This window comes from Hyperolius riggenbachi, chromosome 6, assembly GCF_040937935.1.
Source record: "Hyperolius riggenbachi isolate aHypRig1 chromosome 6, aHypRig1.pri, whole genome shotgun sequence".
NCBI lineage: Eukaryota > Metazoa > Chordata > Amphibia > Anura > Hyperoliidae > Hyperolius > Hyperolius riggenbachi.
This window is the reverse complement of record NC_090651.1, coordinates 165,402,370-165,429,779: the sequence shown is the minus strand read 5'-3', so window position 1 is coordinate 165,429,779 and position 27,410 is coordinate 165,402,370. Positions and strand designations below refer to the sequence as shown.

Below are 27,410 nucleotides of genomic sequence, written 5' to 3'. Positions count from 1 at the left end.
TTCTTTGAACGGGATTTCCTGATCGCCTATCGCCGGAGGCGATCGGCGGGGCTGGGGGGATGCCGCTGAGCAGCGGCTATCATGTAGCGAGCCCTGGGCTCGCTACATGATTTAAAAAAAAAAAAAATTAAAAAAAAACTGCTGCGCTGCCCCCTGGCGGTATTTTTCATACCGCCAAGGGGGTTAACCCCAGGCTGCTAAGGAGGCCGCAGGCCGCATAACAGAGCATGCTGGGAGGTTTTTTTTCTCTCCACTGCACTCCCCGGTCCTCCCCTTCATTTCCCTATCCCGCCAGTGCTGCTTTCACAGTGGGACGTTACAGGCTCACGTTACAGCAGCCTGTAACGCAGCCCAACTCACAGCACTGAAAAATCAATGTGCTGTTCACAGTGCACACGTTGCATTAGAGTATACTGCACATTCAATGAAAGTGCAGCATGCTGTGCTTATTATTATTATTTTTTATTTATATAGCGCCAGCATCTTCCGTAGCGCTGTACATAATACAAACAAATAATGGGGAACAAATATACATAAGAAATACAAGACACTGTACAGTCATGACATTGAATAGAATAAATACAGATACATACATAGTGGATATGTAGTTGGTACATGTACATATGTTAAAATTACAGCAGTATGAGAAACACTAGGAGGAGGTCCCTGCCCTTGCGGGCTTACAATCTAGAGGGTAGTGGCGAGGAAACAAAAGGGAAGAAAACACAAGAATTAGTGGGTGAGCCAGTGTGCCTTCAGTGCTGCCTATAGCAAATTATAGGCTTGTCTGAACAGGTGTGTTTTCAGAGTATGTTTGAAGTGCTTATACTGGTACTTTGCTGTGTTACACTGCTTGCACATGCTCAGTAAGGGGAGAGTCCGCTATTGTTCCTAGCCACATGGCTAATTAATATTCACTGCACTGTAGTGTTGTCCAGATCATGAACGATTCGGATCTTTGATCCAGATCTTTTTTGTGAGTCAAATCATCCGAGATTCGGTTCACAGTGGATGTCTGGAAGGAACAGGAACTGCAGCTTCTGTGCACAAGCACAATCTTCCTGCTGCATCTCTCCCTTCCCCATTAGAACCCTCAATGTGCCTCCATTCTCCTGCACCTCTCACTCTGCTGCAAATGATTCAAAGATTAGATTCGGTTCAAAGATCTGGATCTTTTCAATGATCCAACTCGAATCATCCGAATCATTAAAAAGATCCGGACTTCCCAGTATAGAACTAAAACGGCTCACCTATGTTCATCTGACAGCCCCCCCGGGACGATCCCCCCACTGACAGCACGATCTCCCGCAAAACTATCCCCCCCCCCCCGCTGAGTGACAGACGATATGCCCGTTAAACCAGAGACTGGTGGGAGTGTCTGAGAGGGCTGGGACTTGGGAGGGCTAAAGAATCATCAATCAGGAAGCAGGGTAAGGGAGGATATTACATCACAATTGGCTTCAGACAAGACAGTCAAAGATGGAACCTGCCATGAACTGTCAGGAGCATCAATCTCTGCAAATACTATATAAAAATTCTGTGAAATCCAAATGTGGACAGTAAAATGCATATGTAATGTAAGTACAGCCAATATTTAGCTACTGATATATGTGTTTTTTTTTCTCTGAGACCTTATACCTAACAGCTCCTCTATAAGTATTCACAAACCACCCAATAAAAATAAAGTTGTCACAATCATCCAGATAAAATAATTAAGCAGTCACACACCTCCAGATAAAATAATTAAGTAGCTAGTTGCCTCAAAATAAACACATTAAATAGGCAGGTGTGTGAGGATAAAACAAGTAGCAAAGTCCGCCATGCATACATAAATTAAGTAGCCATGCTTCCCAGATAAAATAATAAAGTAGCCATGTGCCCAAATATATCAGTATTAGGTAGCAAGATCTGCTCCTAGATATTAGGTAGCCATAGCTGTCCCCCAATTGCTGGCTGGGTTCAGGGTGCTTGCTTGGGGCTGGATGCAGGGTGCAGGCTGGTGTTGGGTGCAGGGTTGTTGGGGCAGGGGGCAGGGTGGCTAGGTCTGGGTGCAGAATGGCTGGGACAGGGTGAAGTGTGGCTGGGTGCAGGATGGCTGTGGAAGTGTGGCTGGGTCAGGATGCAGGGTGGGTGGGGCAGGGTGCAGGCTGGATCTGTGTGCAGGGTGGCTGGGGCAGGGAGGCTGTGTGCAGGATGGCTGGGGAACTGTGGCTGGGTCAGGGTGCAGGGTAGCTGGGACAGGGTGCAGGCCGGGTCTGGGTGCAGGGTGGCTGGGGCAGGTTGAAGTGTGGCTGGGGCAGGGTGGCTGGGGAAGTGTGGCTGGGTCAGGGTGCAGGCTTAGTCTGGGTGCAGGGTGGCTGGAGCAGGGTGCAGGGTGGCTGGGGCAAGATGGCTCGGGAAGTGTGGCTGGGTCAGGGTGCAGAGTGGCTGGGACAGGGTGCAGGATGGGTTCTCTGGGGACAGGGTGGGTGGGGCAGGGTGGCTAGGTCTGGGTAAAGGGTGGCTGAGTCAGGGTGCAGGCTGGGCATCTGGGTGCAGGAAGGCTGGGGCAGGGTGAATGGTGGCTGGATCTGCAGGCTGCGTGCCATTACACACCTGTGTCCTGGTGCCGCTCTCCCACCGCTGCCTTGGTAACAGTCAGACCACCTAGTCAGGTAAGCGTGACACATGCTACCCACTCACAGCAAACTCCAAATGTAGAAAGTGACGTCACTTCTGCATTTGGAGTACAGCGAGTGGCGGGTAGTTTGAGAGCCCTCTCTGTCACGCTGATCTGACTAGGTGGTCTTTTACCATGACACTGGTGGAGACGTGGCTAAGTCAGCAGGGGGGGGGGGGGCTTTACCAGGAGGGAAGGCAGAAAGCAAAGCAATGGCATGGGGGCAGGCATGGCGCCCATGGTGAGACAGCACCCAGCCACTGCCTTGGTAACAGTCAGGCCACCTAGTCAGATCAGTGTGACAGAGAGGGCGCACACGCTACCCACTCACAGCAAACTCCTAATGTAGAAAGTGACGTAACTTCTGCATTTGGAGTACAGCGGGTGGCGGGTAGTTAGAGCGCCCTTTCTGTCGCACTGATCTGACAAGGTGGTCTGTTACCATGACGCTGGCAGAGACGTGGCTAAGTCAGCGATGGGGGGGGGAGGGGGGGGCGTAGTGATGGGCGAACACCTGGATGTTCGGGTTCGGGAAAGTTCGCCGAACATGGCCGAGATGTACGGCATGTTCGGGCCGAACCCCGAACTTTCCGAACATCCAGCTTTTGGGGGCCCTATGGGGTCGCAGGCATAAGGGGGGAGCATGCCCCGATCGCGGGGGGGGTCGGAAATTCCCCCCACCCCCTCCGCTAGCGCTCCCCCCTCTGCCCGCTTCCCCATAACAAAGTTTCAAGAAGTACCTGCTGTGTCCGGTGGTAGTGTGGGTGGCTGGCAGTGGGCGGCACTATGCAGTGACTGAATGAGGAGGAGGAGTCCGGACAGTGACGCGTTGAGGGAGGCCGGGCAGCGGGCGGTTCACTGCTGAACCGCCCGCTGCCCGGCCTCCCTCAACGCGTCACTCTCCGGACTCCTCCTCCTCATTCAGTCACTGCATAGTGCCGCCCACTGCCAGCCACCCACACTACCACCGGACACAGCAGGTACTTCTTGAAACTTTGTTATGGGGAAGCGGGCAGAGGGGGGAGCGCTAGCGGAGGGGGTGGGGGGAATTTCCGACCCCCCCCGCGATCGGGGCATGCTCCCCCCTTATGCCTGCGACCCCATAGGGGGGCCGTATTCGGCCGAACAGGGGCCCTGTTCGGCCCTGTTCGGCGGCCATTAGAAGTTCGGGGCGAACCCGAACTTAAAAGGCCGAACACCATCAGGTGTTCGGCCGAACGCGAACATCACCCGAACAGGGTGATGTTCTGCAGAACCCGAACAGTGGCGAACACTGTTCGCCCAACACTAGGGGGGCGGCACCAGGAGAGAAGGCAGAAAGCAGAGCAGTGGCATGCAACCCTCTACTGCACATGCGCCCCTGGAAGCCGGCATCCTGAGCGACCGCTCCGGTCACTCGGGTCAAATGCCAGCCTTGCTGACGGTGAACAGCTCATATTTTATATATAGGAGGCGTTCACCTTTGTCAGCCTGCAATGGATCCATTGGATCCACTGCAGTAAGCGGACTGTACTTCTGTGCAGTCCGCGATAGTCCAGGAAGAGCAGATGTATTTCCCCTATACCCTATGGGGGTAATGCATCTACTCCAGGCTGCAGCCAGACCACAGCATACCATCATAGTGCTCAGCTCCCACTGACTGCACGTGATCCGGCGCAAGTGGGAACTGAGCCACAGGCAGAAACTGAACATTAAGTTTGCAAAGGTGATGTGCTTGAAGCAGGTAAAAAGGGCACACTTTGACAAGGCCAAAATTCTGATGGGTAGATGACTGTCTGGTTTAGAGCATTTAAAAAAAATGCATGTTCAAAGTGTTCCAAGTTTACAATGATTAGTACCTAACAAAAAAGTCTGTAGTTTATCTGGAAAACTGCAGGAAAAAGTTCTCTGATCCATGGAGGCACCTAAAGGATTTATAAAACCTAAAGGATCTAGCGCTAACATCTTGCCTTGTTGCCAGATACCACAGAGCACCTTCTTGTGGAGACAATGTATTCATAGGTCAAAGCTGTTTTGGTTGCACAAGAGGAAAGTACACAATGTTAGGTAAATACTTTTAATGTTTTTTAGCAGACGTAAAGACCAGGGCCTGACCACAGTGCTTATAGCATGTAAATCTTCATTTATTTTGGGCAGAATACACAGAGAAACACCATCACTATGTTTTGGGCTAGTCTGCGCTTTATAAAGGAGGGTGCTCTGTGTATTGCTCTGTGTAATGAAGATTAACATGCTATAAGCACTGTGTGGTTGAGCCCGGTCTTTCCGTCATTTGGTGGACTTTTTGGAAGTCCGGTGGCACCCAGCCAAGTTGTGGACAGCCTGCAGGGATTTGTCGATTGGAATAGTAAATGGTTTTTAGTTCTTTGGTTGATGAATGCATATAGCCACATGTAGATTAGCTTTTATCACAATGGGTAATTTTGCGTTTGTGAATTTTCCTTTATCCCCCAACAATTCTATTTTAGTCAGATCTTTTATTTCCATTTATGAGTGATATTTTTATATTGAGCAACTTAGATATTAATCTCCATCGAATGTTCATTATTGTTCATACAACTAGACCAAACGGTCAAAATTTATTCTGTACTACTCACTGAATTCTTTACATTGTTGTATATTTATGTTACAATATTCTTTGTTCTTACTGTTCCTTGAACATTCAATAAAAATGATTGAAATAGAGATTAAAATGAAACCAAGGTGAAAATAAACTGATGAGATAAACAATTATATTTATCCTCCTACTCCTAAAAATGATCTTTAAGTATCTCATGGTTTTATTTTATATTTACACATTTACAAAGTACCGTATTTTTCGGACTATAAGACGCTCCGGACTATAAGACGCACCCAGGTTTTGAGGACAAAAACCAAGGAAAAAAAAAATTATACTAAACCTGGTGTGAGCATGGTCCAGGAGCATCTTATGGACCTTCTCTCCTCAATTATTGTCCCCCTTGCACCTTCCTTTTACCTGGTGTCACGGTTTCCTCCTATGTCCTCCATCCCGCTATGTCCTGTGTCCCCCTGCATCCTCTGTCTCCGTGTCCTCCTCTGGTGTTATAGTGTATCCTCTGTCATGTGTCAGTTATCCCCCTGTCCTCCACCCCAGTCCCCATCAGTGCGCTGTCCCTCCATCTTCCTGTTGTCTCTGGTGTACTGTCCCCCAATACCCTGTGCTGGAAGCTTACCGGTATACAAGATGGGTCCCCTGTTTGGCCCTGTGGATGAGTTCCCCCTGCTCCCCTCCCAATCCTGGGGGGCCTGTGCATGCCAGGCTCTGGACAGTGGTACACCTGTCGGGAGCTGCGGCCATCTTCCGGGTGGACAGGACACCACGTGGCCACTATGGCTGAGTCACCTTCTCTGGCACGGTCTAGCACACTGCCAATTGCGGGTTCCTGCATCCACACGGATGTATCACGTAGCTGCCGGGGTGCCGACGTTCGGGACACGAGTGTGAAAGGGCCACCCACATGCTGCTCCAATTGCGATCCCTGATGCTTGTGCCATCTATCACTGCCGCTGCCCGGACTGTTGAGAGACCCGAATTAGACAGTGGTGCACGCTGGCCCGAGAGACATCTATTCCCAGAGAAAGCATCACATGCTGCACGCCGCAAGTTATGGAAGTACGGTAATGTCAGCAGGGACCGCATTAACGAATCAGGCGGGGGGCGCTGCCCCAGCCCGCCATTCATGGCCGTTCACAGCTCCCTCTCCTGACTGGACGCGATCGTGTCAATCCCGGGACGAAGGCTTATCATTGGGGACAGTGCACTGCAGTGATTGGCCCCAATGATAAGCCTTTGTCCTGGGATTGACACGATCGCGTCCAGTCAGGAGAGGGAGCTGTGAACGGCCATGATTGGCGGGCTGGGGCAGTGCCCCCCGCCTGATTCGTTAATGCGGTCCCTGCTGACATTACCGTACTTTCATAACTTGCGGCGTGCAGCATGTGATGCTTTCTCTGGGAATAGATGTCTCTCGGGCCAGCGTGCACCACTGTCTATTTCGGGTCTCTCAACAGTCCGGGCAGCGGCGGTGATTGGCGGTGATAGATGGCACAAGCATCAGGGATCGCAATTAGAGCAGCAAGTGGGTGGCCCTTTCACACTCGTGTCCCGAACGTAGGCATACGTAAGTAAAAGCTGCTGAGGACACCAATGGGACAGGGGATGAGGGACAGCACTCTGGAGGGGATGGGCGGACCGAGGAGGGAAACAGAGCCAATCAAAATTTAGTATTCGGACTATAAGACGCACCCACTTTTCCTCCCCACTTTTAGAGGAAAAAAAGTGTGTCTTATAGTCCGAAAAATACGGTAGGTTGAATGTTTTACTATCTCTAACCAGTAGCAGCCTATTATGGGTCTCAGAGTTAAAATATATGTACTATTGACCTTTTTTTTTTTATCTCTTCCTGTCCTCAGAAGTTGTATTCTGCCAGGAAAACTTTTATGACTGTAATTAGCTTATCAGTGATGTTTACTATATTCCTGACAAAGTACTGACAAGACAGAAGCTGTCACTTCCGTGCATAGAAATTAACTCTTTCAGGCAGCAAAATAAAGCAAGTAAAACAGCCTGTTATTAATATGCTTTGTACTTTTCATACACATGGTTGCCTCATCGTGTCACATATCGCCTCGGGTACACTTTAAAAAAAGGCTTGATGTGGGTACGCTGTTATTTTTCTTAAAGCAATTATAAAATCTATAAAAGTTAAAATAATAGCTAAAATAATGTCAGTGTTAGTTAAGCAGTAGGTGATGTGTGGTGCTGAAGAAAGCAAGTCAAAAGCAAATGAAATCGCACACCTATATGCCTAAATGTAGCATACAAAAGCTTTAGTTAATCGGGTTACTGCCCCAGACATATTAGGGTACATGTAGGCATTGGTAAATCAGAAAATTAATCTGCTAGCAAAGTGTGTGCGATGCAGAGCGAAAGTGTTCTTGCATGATTATATAATATGAATTATAGATTTTTTTTAACCCTTGAAATTGCATCAGATCAATTGTTTATGGACACGCCTTTTAACATTTCAACGTTATAGCCTTTATTTTCATTTTTACCTGCTGAAAAAGCCATGAAAGCCTCTTGCTTTACAAACTTGCCATTTTCATCAAGGAAATGCTTTGGATAAAACTGATATGGTTTCTCCCAGACCTGCTCATCATTCAGCACAGAGGACAAGTTGGTGATGATTGTAGTTCCCTTTAACATCAAATAAATGCATTAGATTAAATGACACTTTACTCACTGCAACTAAATTATAAAGCAAAAATAGCTGAGGTATTAGAGATCATTATGGAACATTGGAGAACTTGCAAAATTCGGCAAACTTGGTCTGGATTTTTAAAAAATTTGTCTCCTATTAGGTGTCAAAAGTTTTCAGCTCATCTTAGTGGCATTGATGGGAAAGAGGACTGCATGGAATTTCGATGAGTATGACCTATTGGGTGATCAGAAGCTTTCTCCAAATATATCTTCAAATTACGCCTTATTCTACCATTTTGTATATTTGGAATGTTTTATTAATTTCCTAGAGTTACAAGTAAGTAAGAGTTACAAGTGTTTTTTTCATTACATTTTTCTCAATGTATTTTGTATATGTACTTTAACATAAACATTTGTTCTTTGAGATTCCAAAAGTCTGGGATGGATCTAATCAGCTAAGGTTCATTTTTTTTGCCTGCCAAATATAGTAAATGTTCCAAATTAGTAAATCCTTTTAATACATAATGAAACAAGGCCCTGAAAGACAAATGGCTTGTCTTGAGCCTCATACACGCAGTAGATGAAACCCAGGCGAGGTGGTCGATCTGCTGAGAATCTAGTGTGTGTACAATCAGGGGCGTAGCTAGGGGGGGTCGGGGTAGGACAAGTGCCCCCGGGCGCCGGGTCCCCAAGGGCGCCCAGCTGAGCTGCGTTTTTATTTTATTTTTTGTTTCTTTTGGGGAGGGGAGCAGCGCAGAGAAGAGGGAGAGCTGTGCGGATAGTGGAGAAGGGGGCCGTCTTCCCCCCTTCCCTCAACTTAGGGTGCTCTCCCTCCCTCGCTGTCCCCTCCATTAATGTCCGGGTGGCTGACAGCGGCGGGCGGAACTCACCTCCGTCTCGCTCCGGCGCCGGAAGTTCGGGTGCCGCAGCCGCTGCTCTGGTCTGGACCAGACCGAGTAGCGGCAAATCCATCCGGCGCTGCAACGAGACGGAGGTAAGTTCCGCCCACCACTGCCAGCCACCCGGACATTAATGGAGGGGACAGCGAGGGAGGGAGAGCACCCTAAAGTGAGGAAAGGGGGGGGGAGATGGCCCCCGTCTCCACCGTCCGCACAGCTCTCCCTCTTCTCTGCACTGCTTCCCTCCTGCTGGGGAGGGGGGGGGGACCTGGCTACCTACTCTGGGGACATATAACCCTGACTACATATACTGGGCACATATACCCCTGGCTACATATACTGGGCACATATACACCTGGCTACATATACTGGGCATATATACCCCTGACTATATATACTGGGCACATATTATACCCCTGGCTACATATACTGGGCACATATACCCCTGGCTACATATACTGGGCATATATACCCCTGGCTACATATACTGGGCACATATACCCCTGGCTACATATACTGGACGCATATTATACCCCTGGCTACATATACTGGGCATATATACCCCTGGCTACATATACCCCTGGCTACATATACTGGGCACATATAACCCTGACTACATATACTGGGCACATATACACCTGGCTACATATACTGGGCACATATAACCCTGACTACATATACTGGGCACATATACCCCTGGCTACATATACTGGGCAAATATACTCCTGACTACATATACTGGGGACATATACTCCCCACTACATATACTGGGCACATATACACCTGGCTACATATACTGAGCACATATACCCCTGACTATATATACTGGGGACATATACCCCTGACTACATATACTGGGGACATATACCCCTGACTACATATACTGGGGACATATACCCCTGACTACATATACTGAGAGAACATATACACCTGCCTACATATACTGGGCATATATACCCCTGGCTACCTGTTCTGTGGACATCTCTACCACTGGCTACCTATTCTGGGGACATCTATACCGCTGGCCACCTATTCTGGGGACATCTACACTGCTGGCCACCTATTCTGGGGACACCTATAGACTTGGGGCTACCTTTTTTTGGGAAACCACTGCTGTCAGATTGAGTGTATTTTGGGGAACTGCTGCCAGGTGAGAGGTGTCTACCATATTAAGGGGGCATTCTGCCTATTTATGTGAGATGCTGTCTATTTATGTGCCTCATGACTGCTGAATTTGTCTTGTTGGGGGCCTCATGGTTACTGAATTTGTCTTGTTAGGGTCCTCATGATTTGTTGGGGGCCTCAAGATCGCTGAATTTGCCTTGTTGGGGGCCTCATGATTGCTGAATTTGTCTTGTTGGGGGCCTCATGATTGCTAAATTTGTCTTGTTGGGGGCCTCATGATTGCTGAGTTGGTCATGTTGGGGGCCTCATATTTGCTCATGATTGCTGAATTTGTCTTGATGGGGGGGGCTCATGATTGCTGAATTTGTCTTGATGGGGGGCTCATGATTGCTGAATTTGTCTTGGAACATGCTGGAAGGTACATACTGAGGGAGGGTGGGTGAGTGTGAGCCTGCTAACCTCCATATACATTTGGCTCCACCCATAACCACGGCCATGTTTATTATGTGGCCACGCCACTTTTTTGGCGCGGCGCAGCCTTCACCTTAGGGGGCGCATTGATAATCTTTGTCCCCGGGCGCTGAAAGCCCTAGCTACGCCTCTGTGTACAATTGACCCAGATGCCCTCTGATATCATGGCCAGAGATTAGCCTGCCGGATCAACTCGGCTAAGCACTGGCTGAGAGCATTATTCTCCCCACTCACCCCAGCTACTGCAGGATGTCACTTGTTTGCCACTCCATCAGAACTCCCTCACCCCCCACCCCCCGCTTAGCTTGCAGATTAGTGATGCATCTGTACAGGTTCAGCCCTGCAATGTTGTCCAAGAGATCTGGTACCAATCCCTGCCAGGCAGGGCCGGATTACCGACCAGGCAACAAAAGCAGTCGCTTGGGGCCCCATTCAGAGTCAAAGGGGCCCCATCAGCACATAAACCAGCCCTCGCCATCCTGTCAGCGGTGGCTGGATGGTATAATGGTTAAAGGGACTCTGAGCAGTGCAGTAACTATGGAAAGTTGCATATCATTTTAAAGCTCTCTTTCTCCTCTTTCCAATGATATATAAACGGCCGCCCTATGCCTTTTAGTTTTCGATATATTCGCGATCGAAATCGCGGCCACAGGACGACTTTTCTCCAAAGTCGGCAGCTCGATTCAGCACAATGCAATGAAATATAAGGAACCCAGGGGGATATAATTACAAACATCATGCTGGTAGGTGTGAGGATGTAATTAATTAGGTGTGGGTATGCTTAAAGGCATACCCACAGGCACTGCTCGGAGTCCCTTTAAGGGCTCTGCGTCTGACACAGGAGACCAGGGTTCGAATCTTGGCTCTGCCTGTTCAGTAAGCCAGCACCTATTCAGTAGGAGACCTTAGGCAAGTCTCTCTAACACTGCTACTGCCTATAGGGCGCGTCCTAGTGGCTGCAGCTCTGGCGCTTTGAGTCCGCCAGGAGAAAAGTGCAATATAAATGTTATTTGTCTTGTCTTGTTTTGTCAAATGATGCCGTGCGCTGCTGATTGTCTTCAGAGCCAGGCTCTCCGCCTAGGTCCCCCTCCTGCTACTGTGCGCTCTGCCGCTGCCCACTCCGCCCTCCCTTCCCACAGAGAACCACAGCTGCAGCACGAATGATAGCAGCAGATGGCAAACGCTCACTGACCTATCCATGATCCAAGCGATAGAGATCCCGTCATCTGAAACCCATCTGTCTCTTCTACAGTGCAGCCGCTCGCTCTGAACTTGCTGATTCTCAGATCAGACAGGAAGTAGGAAGTAGTAATAGTAGTAGTAACAGAGCGGCAGCTCTCTAGAGGATACAGATGGGCTCCGGATGACGGGACCTCTATTGCTTGGATCGCAATAGGTGAATGTGAGTCATCTGGTGCTGTCATTCTCCCCCGCTGCGGCTGCCTTCTCTGCTGGACTATCGTATTCACTGGGATGGAGGCTGCATGGTGGATGTCTAGTTTGGGAGAAATCGGTTGTTCGGTGGTGGGGGTGGTTATGTAATTCTGTCTGGGGAACGGCTTCCGGTTTGGCTGTGTCCAGAGCTTTCTGCTATTGCCAGGCTGGAGATGCAGGGGGAAAGTGCTGCTGCTGTGATATCTGGCGCCCTCTTCACAGGGGTGCCCCAGTCCCTGAGTGCAAATGTCCCAGCCATTCATCTCTTACTCTGCATTTTGCCGCTGCTATTCCCTGCATTGTGCACCCACAGAGGAAAGCGGGCTGTTGCCCATAGCAACCAGTAGCTCGGCTGCCCCGGTGTGTGTGGCATGTTGCTGTGCAGCTGCATCTTCTGATTCTATTACGACATGATGGGGGGCCCAAATCAGTTACTTTGCTTAGGGCCCCATGTAGCCTTAATCCGGCTCTGCTGCCAGGTGACATGCCTTGTGAGTATTATGCTCTATTGTTAGTACATTTTCTAAGGTTGTAACTCCTCAAAATCTCTTAATGTTGGGGTAAGATCAGAGTAAGTGGAATAAATCGTGGAGCTCAGCTTTAAGGCCATCATATGCAATTAGATATTTTGAATAGCTTCTTAGACAATAGATTCACTAAAACAGTGACTCACATACTATTAACTTTTCTCACAAGAGATGTTTTTAACCTCCCTAGCGTTCTGGATGAGCTGAGCTCGTCCAGAGACGCTATAGGGCACCGCTCAGGCCCTGGTGGGCCGATTTTGATAATTTTTTTTCAAACACGCAGCTAGCACTTTGCTAGCTGCGTGTTTGCTCCGATCGCCGCCGCTCGTCGCCAATCCGCTGCTACCCGACACGAAAGAGGCCCCCCCCCCCCCCGCAGACCCTGTGCGCAGCCTGGCCAATCGCCACCAGGCTGCGCTTTGGGGTGGATCGGGAGTCCCTGTGACGTCATGAGACGGGAGAAGCCCTGAAGGAAATCCCGTTCAGAATGGGATTTCCTTATGGGCGTGATCGCCGGCGGCGATCGGAAAGGGTGGGAGGGAGCAGGAGGGGGGGGGGGGGGGGAATCATGTAGCTAGCGCATGATACAAAAAAAATCAGGCGCGGCCACGGAAATCAGAACGCCCAGCAGGTTAAACCTTACCAGTAAAATATCTTTAAAGCTCCAGCAGGCAAGACATTACTCAAAATACGCAAGTTTAATATTACTTTTTATCTACTTTTTAGCACTGTTTCAATTGCAAAGTACTGAAAAGTTATTTTTTAGATAAGATGAAAAATTATCTCCTGGAAGAAAACTCAAGAGAAAAGTTAATTGGATAAGGGCCAGTGTTTCCATGTGGCCAAACAGCTCATTAATGTCACTGTTGGTGGTCTTGCCCAATAGTTCAACAACACTGATGGCTGTCCTCGTCTGGCCTCCTCTGGCATGGAAGCTAGCATTCTGCCTGACTCTTGGGTGGCCTTATTCCCTGTCTATGTATTAGAACCTACTATTAATCCAATTCTGTTGCAATATGGACAAAGCCCTCAAAGTTAAAGAATGGAAGTCCCCGTCTATTGGCCTACTTGCCCTAACCCACAACTCCACAAAATATATCAATTGGAGGAGATCAATTTGTTACTGCCCAATGGTGGGGATCAATTTAGTGAGATTTGGGCTCCTTGGTCTGTTTGGTACTCCTTCAGGAGGGTGGCGATGTGATGACCCTTTATTTTGACTTATCTTCTATAGGCATCATTGCTATATAGTCTTTATTATTGCTTTAGACGTATTTCCCTTTTTATGCATACCCTGTGTTTCTCGCACGTTGTAGCACTGTACCCAATACTCTGTGTCACGGACGGTTGCGGGGCCGCAAACACGTCCAGGAACCGCCCGTGAAGAAAAAGCGATCGCACTCGATTCTCTGCATCGATTGCGCTTCAGATCAATAGAATCTGGATTGATTGTGTAGGAGCATCTGTCTTTTCTCAGCAAAGAGAAGACATCAGCTTAACTGCAGGATAGCTCTTTTGATATGCTAATGAGCAGGAACAAACCCTTGAGTTCAGGAAGCTAATCTCCACAGGGGGGGGCCATAGAAAGCCAGCCGAAGCGGCTCCGACCAGGCCAGATATGAATGCATGTGGGGTATGGTTTCTTGATGATTATATGGCAACCATACCTCGCACAGCTATAAAATTCATATCGTCTTGTTCGGTAAAATCTGGCCATCGTGCTGACATGAAACTCATTGTGATAGTCCATCCGGTTATTGAGGTATGACCCTTCTCAAGAACTGGACCCGCTGCCCTAGCCATGTCTAATGTCATATTAATCTGTATTTTCCGACAAGTATTAATCTGTTATCCCCCTAAATATAACGTGTATCGTTTGTGAGGTACGGCAGTTTGTAAGTTTAAAACCTAAAATCTCTCAGAGGGAATGAACTGTCATTGATGGGTAACTCAGAGGGGGCCGGCGTTGCCACACCCCCAAACCAGCTTAATCAAAAGCACATGGCTGGCAGGCGGGCCTGATTCCTCCATTTTTCCACCTTCATGAACACACGGCCACCGTGAGGAACAAGTGGTGGCCATTTTGCTTGAACTTAGCTGAAACAAAGAACTTTGCGGAACTTGGAACCAAGGACTTGATGATTTTCCCACAAAAGGACATTTTCCATGAAACTAAGTATTTTTTCTCCCTTTCTTTTATTTTTCATACTGGCTATTACTGTTTTAATAATTGTTGATTTTAATAATTGTCTGTATATATTAATTATTTATATTGCCGTGAATAAACGACTTTATCTAAGTCATTCACTGTTCCGCTACCCTGCTTCGCAGCATGCACAAACTGAACCAGACTTCTGAAGAGACGCTACTATTGTATTGTTGCTAGCTAGACAGAATACAGCGTGTTATAACCGTTTTTATTTGTAGATCTAGGTTCAGACAGTCAGCGGGCTCCTCTGTCCCATGGTAACAGAGGTGGTGGCAGTTATACCCTGAACTAGTGTGTAAAGTGTATTTCCGTAACCCACGGGCTCCCTTCTGGTCGGGCTGCTGCCCAAATTTCCGTCGGTTTCTGCGCAAAGATCGCGACCAAAGCTTGCTTGGTCTGTGTGCTGAAACCGATTGGAAGGCAATTTGCGGTCTGACCACTAGGGCTCCTGTGACACTCTGCATGTGATTTATTTCAGTTTTTGGCATGTCTGTATTTTTGCCGTTTTATAAAATTCTTAATTGAAAAACAAAAACAAAACATTGCAGCCAATTAAAATCTCTTGGATATGAAAGACCTTTTCATTGATGTTCAATCATTTTATAGAGTGAACATTGATTGGATGTGCATCAGTTGATCAGTTGATGGGGAAGATATTAAGGGGCTGGACAAGAAGGAATAAGAGATGGCCATCCAGAATTATTTGACCAAACTGGTTTTGGCTAGAGACAGGCTAATCTTTCTCATCTTACCCCAGTACACTTATATAAACTATACCCCTAGATCTCTTCTAAGCACACCAGAACCTTCATTCACATGTTATAGGAATACCTTTGCCTCCAAATGTTCTGGTGTCAGGTGGATAGATCAATCTGGTCTCAGGTGTGTAGTAAAAAAGTCACATTTAGAGGCTATGAACTGTAAATAACAGCTATAAATAGCAAAAAATTGGTTATAAATGATGAATAGTAGCCCAAATTACTGCTTAGAACCACTAATTGCGGCTTTTAACATTGCCGCCTATGGCAGCGCCATTTTTAACGACACCTTTAGCACCCTCATTACCTAGGCAGGTCTATGCTTAACACTAACCTTCCCCCTCCTCTGCCTAACACTAATAAGAATTCTTATCTCTACCAAGAAAATACGTCCATAAGAATGCTGCACCATTGTCAATGGCTGGAATTCACTATAGTGAATACGGCCAGTGACAGTTTAGCTTAGTAGATGAGTATACACTAGTTTTTTGGTAAATATGATTACTAAATTGTTCTCTAATTTGTATAAGATGAGAAGATGATTTACAGAAATGTTTCTTCTGTGCAACCTGAAACCAGAATACCTGTGCAAGCAGCAGGGAGCCCACATGTCCACATTGGGCTGGAAAGAGGATCAAAGTGTTGGACTACGTCCGATACCTTGATCTGAAGGGCCTGGTGCCATGTCAGATTGTATCGAACAACTGTACCCCAGCAACAGCCGTTATGCTCCTTCATCAAGAGCTAAGGAGAATGATCAACAGTGGATTGGAAAGGGTTAAATAACATGTATTCTGTTATAAAACAGATGAAAAATAATGTAATAATTATAATACCTTTGGTAGAAAATATCCTTGAATATCCATATCTCTAGAGGTCATATGGGGTAAAGCCAGAGGCAGGATATCGCCAAAGCGCTGGATTTCATGGATAACAGCATTAGTATACGGCATTTCCAATATATTTGCCATGGTTGGTGATTTCTCTCTTCCAAGCACTCGATCAATTTCTTCCTGGACTTTGGCTTATTTAAAGTTGAGAGAATCAGAATGTTGTTAAGAACTGTCAGGAAATTCAGTGCAACTTTGATAATAATTCTCATCTTTACTTATAAAGCATCAACACTCAGTGCTGTACAATAAAAATAGCTCAAATTAAAACGTACATAAATAAAAAGTAAACCATGAGCTAAAGATTCTGAATCTACATACAGAGAGCAGACTTTTATTAATTCAAACCACACTCCAGATCATTTGATTTACAAATTGGTCCTGGGTTCAGGACTCTTCAATTCATTTATGATAACAATGACCTAGTAGATTGAGAAGAAAGAAATGTTGCTATTTTTGCAGATGACCCAAAGTTAAGTGCAAATGTAGAAAACAGCATTGTCACTGCAGTGTTTGAAGAGAGGTAAGGGTCTGCCTGGCTGCCACTACACTTGAGCTGGTCAGCAAAAATGGCCTCTGTGTGCTCTGACCATAAAGACAGTCTTACAGTAACTTGAAAGAGATGAAAGGTAAAGGTCGGCACTGCTTCTTATGACTTTAAAGAGACTCTGTAACAAAATGTACAGCCTTATTTCTTCTATCCTATAAGTTCCTATACATGTTCTAATGTGGTCTGGATTACTGAAGCCTTTTCTAGTTGCACTGTCTCTGTAATATATCTAATCTTCTTTTCTTTGTCAACCCAGAGATGAATGGGCTGCCCCTTTTGTAATGCATACAAGTTATGCATGCCCCCTGCAGGTTCTGCTCTCAGTTTCAGACAAGACTGATGCAGTTTGTGAGGCTGAGGGGGGAGGGAGCTGCCTGAGAAACTGTGAGAATCCCAGACTGGAGTGCAGATAATTCACTATGTAATAAAAACTTGTAGTATGCTATAACAAGATATATACATACTATATTAGTGTGTGTGTGTGTGTGTGTGTGTGAGAGAGATTGCACTGCATAAAGTTGGCCTTTATGTAAGAGTGGCAAGAAGAAAGCCATTGTTAACAGAAAAGCAGTAGAAGTCCCGTTTGCAGTCAGTGTGATCTCCTGGATCCCTCTTTGCCGTTTCCGCCACTCCCCGCCACGATCCTGGCTGTTAATCACACATTGGCCTCAATTCACTAATCTTAACTCCTGTCTTTAATAACTCTTCTGAGCTGTTTTACAGTTATCACAATTATATCACCATGGTGATAACTGTAAAATAGCTCAAAAGAGTTATTAAAGACAGGAGTTAAGCTTAGTGAATTGAGGCCATTGTGTTCACACACAAAAAACATGGCGGCTAACCAGGAAGTGATGTCTGTACATATATATATATATATATATATATATACATATATACATATACACACACACACACACACACACACACACACACACACACACACACACACACACACACACACACACACACACACACACACACACACACACACACACACAGTGGTTTGCAAAAGTATTCGGCCCTCTTGAAGTTTTCCACATTTTGTCATATTGCTGCCACAAACATGAATCCATTTTATTGGAATTCCACGTGAAAGACCAATACAAAGTGGTGTACAGGTGAGAAGTGGAACGAAAAACATACATGATTCCAAACATTTTTTACAAATCAATAACTACAAAGTGGGGTGTGCGTAATTATTCAGCCCCCTGAGTCAATACTTTGTAGAACCACCTATTGCTGCAATTACAGCTGCCAGTCTTTTAGGGTTACGTCTCTACCAGCTTTGCACATCTAGAGACTGAAATCCTTGCCCATTCTTCTTTGCAAAACAGCTCCAGCTCAGTCAGATTAGATGGACAGCATTTGTGAACAGCAGTTTTCAAATCTTGCCACAGATTCTCAATTGGATTTAGATCTGGACTTTGGATATGTTTTGTTTTAAACCATTCCATTGTTGCCCTGGCTTTATGTTCAGAGTCGTTGTCTTGCTGGAAGGTGAACCTCCACCCCAGTCTCAAGTCTTTTGCAGACTCCAAGAGGTTTTCTTTCAAGATTGCCCTGTATTTGGCTCCATCCATATTCCCATCAACTCTGACCAGCTTCCCTGTCCCTGCTGAAGAGAAGCACCTCCAGAGCATGATGCTGCCACCACCATATTTGACAATGGGGATGGTGTGTTCAGAGTGATGTGCAGTGTTAGTTTTCTGCCACACATAGCGTTTTGCATTTTGGCCAAAAAGTTCAATTTTGGTCTCATCTCACCAGAGCACCTTCTTCCACATGTTTGCTGTGTCCCCCACATGGCTTGTGGCAAACTGCAAACGGGACTTCTACTGCTTTTCTGTTAACAATGGCTTTCTTCTTGCCACTCTTACATAAAGGCCAACTTTGTGCAGTGCACAACTAAGGGTCCTTTTACACTTAATCAGTTGCTCTCAGTAAAAACGGAAAGAAAACTGATTTTCAAAGTAATGCCCATGGTTTCCTATGGCACCTTTCACACTTAACGCGTTTTAACTGAAATCTTCTTCCCAATGCACTGCTAACGCGTACTAACGCACACAAACGCATACCAACTGATTAAGTGTAAAAGGGCCCTAATAGTTGTCCTATGGACAGATTGCCCCACCTGAGCTGTAGATCTCTGCAGCTCGTCCAGAGTCACCATGGTCCTTTTGACTGCATTTCTGATTAGCGCTCTCCTTGTTCAGCCTGTGAGTTTAGGTGGACAGCCTTGTCTTGCTAGGTTTACAGTTGTGCCATACTCCTTCCATTTCTGAATGATCGCTTGAACAGTGCTCCATGGGATGTTCAAGGCTTTGGAAATCTTTTTGTAGCATAAGCCTGCTTTAAATTTCTCAATAACTTGATCCCTGACCTGTCTGGTGTGTTCTTTGGACTTCATGATGTTGTTGCACCCAATATTCTCTTAGACAACCTCTGAGGCCGTCACAGAGCAGCTGTATTTGTACTGACATTAGATTACACACAGGTGCACTCTATTTAGTCATTAGCACTCATCAGGCAATGTTTGTGGGCAACTGACTGCACTCAGACCATAGGAGGCTGAATAATTATGCACACCCCACTTTGCAGTTATTTATTTGTAAACAATGTTTGGAATCATGTATGGTTTCCGTTCCACGTCCTCTGTTTCATGTTTGTCTGTCGATGGTTAGTTAGGCGTGCTTGTCTCTATTGTGCTTATCACGTGGAGACCGCGCATAACCGAGTGCACTGTTGCGAATGAGTGCGGTGTTCGCGGTTAGCTAGCGTTTGTTATTTTCCGTTTCTCCTCATTGTATGATTTACTGTGCCTTTGCTACTCTCGTGCTCCGCCTTGCTGTAGCCTTGTGTCACGTCTGGCGATCGCACCTCTCGCGATCGCGTTCCTGCTTCGTATCTGCTGTGGTGTGTGCACAGTCGCGGGTTGGCGACTAGTTTTATGCACACACACACAATCTGTCTCTGTGCTCACTCTCAATCGCTTCTCTTGCGATTACGGTTCTTCCCTTCGTACAATTCCTGTCTGGCGTGTGTGGTAGAGCAGAGGAGCTGTTCCTCTGCACTCCACAGCTCCACCTGCCGTCAGGAATTTCCCTCTGCAGGTGCATTGCACCTACTGCTGGGTTCCTGCAAATTTATACGCTTGTGGAGAAAATCCGCCGTGTCAGCGCACGTCTGGTGCGCTGACCACGGAGATGATTCCACATTCGTTACAGTATGACCAGCCCAACCAAAATTCCCAGGGCAGAGGGAACCTTCGATTTGTTTCAGATGTCATTGCCTGAGACAAAAGCGTATGTGGATCCTATTATAGGTAGGATCGCACGCTATATTAAAGCAGTTAAAAAATCTGTACTCGTTCCTGATCCCCACCCATATGGAGATTATTTAGACACCGGGTTGTTTGAACCACCATTCGCCTCATGGGAAATCGGGGCCTTGGTGGAAGAATTTGATTTTGATTGGAAAACCTTTTGCGATTTTTATATTGCAAAAAGCGCGGATGTCCTGAACGATTGTCTTGACTCTATGTACCTTTTGATTGATTCTGATGAATGTGATGAGTGTGTTGTGGATCTGGTGATGTTTGTATGGCAGACGATTTTGGATGAATTACACACATACCAATCAATTGATCCCAATAAAGAGGTAAAAGTTTCCCGTTCTGTTCCTGCTCCAGTTCCATCTGTAGACTGTGCGCACTATGATTGTTCATCCTTTGTTAAGTGTGCATGGGAACCCCCATTTGAGAAATGGGAGATTGAGCTCCTGGTCTATGAATTGGAAGGTGATTGGAGATCGTTTTGCAATCATTACCTTTCTAAAAATGAAGCAGTTTTGTATGCGTGCATTGAGTCTGCATGCACTGTAATCAAGACTGGTGAATGTATCTCTGACTTTGTGACTCCGCTGTTTGACGTGTGGAGAATAATTTTGGATGAACTACATGCGCTTCAATCTGCTAATTCTTGTAAAAACACATTGTCAACGGACGATTGTTCCAATCCTCTGGATTTAAAGAAAGTGAGTTCTGAATGCATTTCCTTTCCCAAAGCTACTGAGTGTTTGAAGCCTGAGTGCAAGTCGTTCAGAGCAGTTGCTTGTGTGGAAGTTGAACCAGTGCGGTCTGATGTCGCCACCGCACGTATGGCTGCTAAAGGTCTGTGTGGTCCTTTGTCTAAGAAAGACAGATATTTTCCCTCAGGTTCTCTGAGATCGTCCATTTATGAACCTACTATGGGGAAAATTCCTAAGTTATGCAACTTTACGAAAATTATTGATGTGTCTAATAAAATTTCTTCTGTTGTTGTCGCCACTTCTTTTGCAAATTAATCTATGCCTTATTCTGTTCACACCTGTGAAGGCCTGTTGCCTAGTGACAGTTGCTCCCGTGTTTCTGTCCTAGATGCCTTGCAGTCTGCTACGCAGATCGCGGAGGTTTGCGCTATGGAAGCATCAGTTTCGCAATCTAAAGCGATCTTGGATCCGCAAATTTTGCGTTCTGTCTCCTCGGATTCGACATCGTTAGCCGAGTCTAAGAGTGAGACAGCACTTTGGTTTTACGAATCTGACTCTGAAGCATTTTTGCTGGGTCCAGAGAAGGTTTCTCTGAGCCTGCCCTGTACCATGAATAACAATATGATGTCCAATCACACTGACATTTGGGAACCCCTTTCTTGTTTTGAAGAAAGTTCTGACTCTCCACCCTGTACTCTGGATGAGTCAATATTGCCTTGTACAATATCTCCTGCAGTGTCCCAGGGGCAAATCCAGGATTTTCAAGGGGGGGGGGGGGGGGGGGGGTCCTGATAGGTCTCTTTTGGCAAGCCGCACACTACCGCGCATGCGTTTGCCCACAAAATCCACATGATGCACAGCATTTCTCCACAAAATACACACAATGCGCAGTGTTTCCCTACAAAATACACATGATGCAGTAGCGTTTCGCCAAAATATATATAATGTGGCAGTGATTAAGTAGCCAGATAACCCCCCTTTATTATGGATAACGAAATTACCCCACCCCTCTTTAGTATAGGTGACCAGATGACCCCCATTTATCACACAGGTAGCCAGATGAGGCCCCCCCCCCCCAGTTAGGATAAGTAACCATATGATCCCCATTTATAGTATATAGCCAGATAACTCCCCGTTCAGTACATTCCCCCTTGTATTTCGCCAGATCCCCCTTGTATATATGGCCAGTGTATATAGTCAGATCCCCTGTATATATGGCCAGAGATCCCCCCCCCTGTATATTCCCATATACCCACTGTATGCAGCCAGATGCCTCCCCCTGCATATAGCCAGTGTATATAGCCAGATCCCCCTGCATATAGCCAGTGTATATAGCCAGTTCCCCCTGCATACAGCCAGTGTATATATATAATCGAAATGTGGGCAGCAGCCATCAGAAAATAATCGTAATGTGGGCAGCAGCCAGCAGTCATCAGAAAATAATCGTAAAGTGGGCAGCAGTCACCAGAAAATCACAATGTGGGCAGCAGGCACCAGAAAATCGCAATGTGTGGGCAGCAGTGACCAGAAAATCGTAATGTGGGCAGCAGACACCTGAAAATCGCAATGTGGGCAGCAGACACCTGAAAATCGCAATGTGGGCAGCAGTCACCTGAAAATCGTAATGTGGGCAGCAGACACCTGAAAATCGCAATGTGGGCAGCAGTGACCAGAAAATCGTAATGTGGGCAGCAGTCACATGAAAATCGTAATGTGGGCAGCAGACACCTGAAAATCGCAATGTGGGCAGCAGTGACCAGAACATCGTAATGTGGGCAGCAGTCACATGAAAATCGTAATGTGGGCAGCAGACACCTGAAAATCGTAATGTGGGCAGCAGACACCTGAAAATCGCAATGTGGGCAGCAGACACCTGAAAATCATAATGTGGGCAGCAGACAACTAAAAATCGCAATGTGGGCAGCAGTGACCAGAAAATCGTAATGTGGGCAGCAGACACCTGAAAATCGTAATGTGGGCAGCAGACACCTGAAAATCGCAATGTGGGCAGCAGAGACCAGAAAAATAAATCGTAATGTGGGCGGCAGACACCTGAAAATCGCAATGTGGGCAGCAGTGACCAGAAAATCGTAATATGGGCAGCAGACACCTGAAAGTCGTAATGTGGGCAGCAGACACCTGAAAATCGTAATGTGGGCAGCAGACACCTGAAAATCGTAATGTGGGCAGCAGAAACTAGAAAAAAAATGCACATGTGAAAAAAAAACGAATCACTTACCTGACAGAAGTCTTCTCCTCTCCCGGCATCTGGCACCAGCTCCCCGATGATCCTCCTGCAGCACATCTCCCGCGCTGACAGGCAGAGTGCAGGGCTACGGCAAGATGGCTCCCGAAGCCCTGTACTGGAGACACAGTCTCCAGAGCAGGGCTTCGGCAGCCATCTTGCCGTAGCCCTGATCTGCCTCCGGGAGACTGCGGGGCTGCGGGGAAGAAGCAGCATATCTGGCTGGGGGGTCCCTCAATAGGGAGGGTGACAGCGCTCCTCCCCACACGGCTAGCGGGCCCCGGGCCCCCCTACTGCGCACACACATGAGCAAGCGGCAGCTGCACTATTACATTCAGTGGCTGCCGCTGCTCAGATTCCGGAGGCACTTCCGGTCTAGGTGCAAGGGGGTGGTTCCAGACACCCGGAACAACCCCTTCCGTGCGCCAGTGTGTCCCTAGAGGCTCGTCTAGGTATTGCTGCTATTTTCACCTGTTTTTCTGCAGTTTTGGAATTGCAAGCTAGTTTGACTGCTACGCAGAATTCTGGGTGCAGTGAGATTAAAGTTAGGGAGTCAGTGTGTGGTCCAGTGAATATGCCTGTACATTCCCCTCATGATTATGAAATTCAATCTCAGTTTATGGTGGAACCTTCCTTGGGACATCTGCCCTGTCCACAAGATAAAGTTCCAGTTTTGCCCTGTAACATGGATAGTTCAGACTCCTTCCTAGAATACTTGAAAAATGATGTTCCTGAGGTCTTGTTTGATGTTCTGGAGGTCTCCGAGTTCCTCCCAAAGGGTGCAGAACTTGTAGGAGATGTCTCCTGCCCCCCAAGTCCTTCTGAGGTGTTACCCTCTTCCGTAGGCATTGCTGCCTTGCTGGCTACCTTTTCAGCTCTGATGGAGCTTCACTCATATGTAGTCAATGATGATATTATTGTCACAGAAATTTCTGAATTTGTATCCGAGTCTTTTTTTGAAAGTCCAGTGCCTGTGACCTCCACTCATGATGATTCTCTGTCCGGTACTGGTTTTGGTCTTGTCGTGCCGGACTCTGAGGTTGGCAGTTCCCCGACATGTCCTGACTCCTGAGGTTTCTCCTGTGCTGGTGTACCCCAGTGTGCTCTGTGACCCAGAAAGCCCAAGTGTGCCTCGGTTACCAGCATACTCAGATGCTTCCTCGGTGGAGACATGCTCTGATATGGCCTGCCTGCTTGCATGCCCAGAAGTGGTCCCTGAAAGTCTTGATCTTGATGGGTGTCCTCGTAATTCTGAATCCGGAATTGTCATTGGTTCCATGGGGGTTCTTAGTAATTCTCCATGTGAGCCTGGTGATTGTTCTGCCCTCTTGGGATCTCTGTGGAGCTTCAAAAGGTTCTCGGAGATTCCGGGAGAAATTTTGCTTGGTACCCTGGATAAGATCAACGGTGGCTTTTGTGTTGTAAGGGACACTTTGAACAGGTATTGTGGCAGGTTTGGTATTTTCGGACGCTCCATGGAAGGTGGTGGGTATTGTCTGGAGGGTGTCGATGGCTTCTTCTCTGGCGTTCACAGTCCTGATGGGTGTTATACTGAGACTGGTAGTACTGATGGGCATATTTCGGTGGCTTCTGTTTCCGATGAGGTCGGTTTCGGGTGGACTGACTCTGGAATTGGACCTTGTCGGGCTGCCCCGACCTTCATGAGTCTTCAGTTTGAGTCTGTTGCTAATAGCAGTTGTGAGGGTCGTCTGGAATTCGACCCTAGAGGGGGGGTACTGTGATGATTTGCTCAGCTGCCTGTGCAGGCAGGCAGCCTTTTGACCATTGTGTAGGTTTGCATGCTGCAGGACTCTGGAAAGAAGAGCTTCTGTCAGTTTTGCAGCTTGTGCTTGCAGAGGAATTTGCATACGTTGTCATGCAAATTGCCTGGCCACATTCATTGGAGGCGTGTACTATAAGTACTATGTCTTTCCCACAATGCTTCGCTGGTCATAAGGAGTCTTCCTGTGAAACACTCGGGAGAGTGTCAGCCATGCTCTTGGTTTCAAAATATAGGTAAAAGGCTGCGCATCCCTGACCCAATACTGTACAATTGAATGGTTAATCGCTGTGGCGCACACCGCCCCCCCTGGACTAAAATGTACGCCCGCATCCAAACAATGCAATACTGGTCTATGGAGAAATTTTAGCTTCCATCATAGTTTTGCATGCAAAAATATAGATATACTGGACATCTGCACCAACGTTGAGGTAAATCTCCAGAGCAGATGTCCTAACACTAAACTGACCTAAGTTAAAAGCAAATGTCTTTACCCTGGCAGCTGCTATGCTAAAATGTGTAACTTACATTCAATACAGACAATTAAAAGCAAATGTCTTTACCCTGGCAGCTGCTGTCTTTACCCTTGCTTTTAACTTAGGTCAGTTTAGTGTTAGGACATCTGCTCTGGAGATTTACCTCAACGTTGGTGCAGATGTCCAGTATATCTATATTTTTGCATGCAAAACTATGATGGAAGCTAAAATTTCTCCATAGACCAGTATTGCATTGTTTGGATGCGGGCGTACATTTTAGTCCAGGGGGGGCGGTGTGCGCCACAGCGATTAACCATTCAATTGTACAGTATTGGGTCAGGGATGCGCAGCCTTTTACCTATATTTTGTATCCACAGTTCTGTAACTACCAGGCTAGCAGCACCCATTGTGCTATCCTGTTTTGCATGGTAAGTATTTAGTTTAGTTTTGCATATGTTTTGCATCTGTCTGATTGCTGAGTGTGTATTTGAGCTATTTAAGCGGTGCATATGAGGTGGTGAGTCATTCAGATGCGGCCCATATTGGTGAGCGCTTGCTTTGTTTCCTGCTGCATGCTCTTGGTTTGACGATCAGCTTAGAGTAATTCCTGGAAACTGTGCTAGGCAGATTCCCTAAGTGCAGTTAGGATTGTTTATCTGTTTGTTTGTTCTGTTGCTGTTGTCCTGTCCCAGCGGTGGTCGGGTACAGGAAATGGTTCTGATCTTTGTTCTTGGAGTATAGCTGGTGCAGCGGTTGCTACCAGCTATCTCTTCTGTTCTGTCTCCTGGGATCGCGCTAGCCACTTTTCGCTAGCGCTGTGGATCCTTCTGTTCTGTCTCCTGGGATCGCGCTAGCCACTTTTCTCTAGCGCTGTGGATCCTTCTGTACTGTCTCCTGGGATTGTGCTAGCCACTTTTCGCTAGCGCTGTGGATCCTTCTGTTCTGTCTCCTGGGATCGCGCTAGCCACTTTTTGCTAGTGCTGTGGATCCTTCTGTTCTGCTACTCTGTACCTGGATCGCACTCGCTTCTCGCTAGTGCTGTGGATCCTATCTCTCGCTTGTCCCTGTTTTCATGTGTCTGTCTTGTCTGCTACGGACGCTTGCTGGAGGCTCGGTGAGGTAACCGTTAAGCAAGCGTTCGCGTCCTCTTTTTCATGTTTGTCTGTCGATGGTTAGTTAGGCGTGCTTGTCTCTATTGTGCTTATCACGTGGAGACCGCGCATAACCACGTGCACTGTTGCGAATGAGTGCGGTGTTCGCGGTTAGCTAGCGTTTGTTATTTTCCGTATCTCCTCATTGTATGATTTACTGTGCCTTTGCTACTCTCGTGCTCCGCCTTGCTGTAGCCTTGTGTCACGTCTGGCGATCGCACCTCTTGCGATCGCGTTCCTGCTTCGTATCTGCTGTGGTGTGTGCACAGTCGCGGGTTGGCGACTAGTTTTATGCACACACACACAATCTGTCTCTGTGCTCACTCTCAATCACTTCTCTTGCGATTACGGTTCTTCCCTTCGTACAATTCCTGTCTGGCGTGTGTGGTAGAGCAGAGGAGCTGTTCCTCTGCACTCCACAGCTCCACCTGCCATCAGGAATTTCCCTCTGCAGGTGCATTGCACCTACTGCTGGGTTCCTGCAAATTTATATGCTTGTGGAGGAAATCCGCCGTGTCAGCGCACATCTGGTGCGCTGACCACGGAGACGATTCCACATTCGTTACAGAGAGAGAGAAATGTTCTCATAAATGTATATTCCATGGCAGATTTTATGAAATATTGGTAATTGTCGGAAAAATTATAAATAATTATGCACAAAGCTTTTATTCTGATGGTGGAATTTGCTCAGGTGAAGCAATTAATTATCACATACTGTAAAGTGTCTGTGTTCTTTTCAAATCATAATGATAACTGAAATTGCCTGAATGAGCCCATTAAAAGTTTACACCTGAATACTGAAGCTGATCATGCATTATTATTTTTTATTTATATAGTGCCAACATCTTCCATAGCGCTGTACATAGTACAAAACAGTGAGTGAATAGTAAGGAACATAAATATGAGAGATTCAAATCTCTATACTATTGGGGCATCCAGCAATACAAATACAGACATTGTTGATGTGTGGTTTGAGACATCAC

The 27,410-nt window shown here is 46.8% G+C and overlaps 1 protein-coding gene across 2 annotated transcripts in view; it reads right to left on the bottom strand.

The window, feature by feature from the left end:
- Window positions 1–27,410, bottom strand: part of LOC137522589 (cytochrome P450 2D6-like) — a 131,787-nt gene that overhangs the window by 26,140 nt on the left and 78,237 nt on the right. For both annotated transcript variants that reach the window (XM_068242667.1, XM_068242668.1), the window contains 2 exons: window positions 16,143–16,330; window positions 7,739–7,880 (listed from right to left, as the gene is read on the bottom strand). In XM_068242667.1, the coding sequence (XP_068098768.1) occupies window positions 7,739–7,880; window positions 16,143–16,330 (330 nt within the window). The remainder of the gene's footprint in view (window positions 1–7,738; window positions 7,881–16,142; window positions 16,331–27,410) is intronic.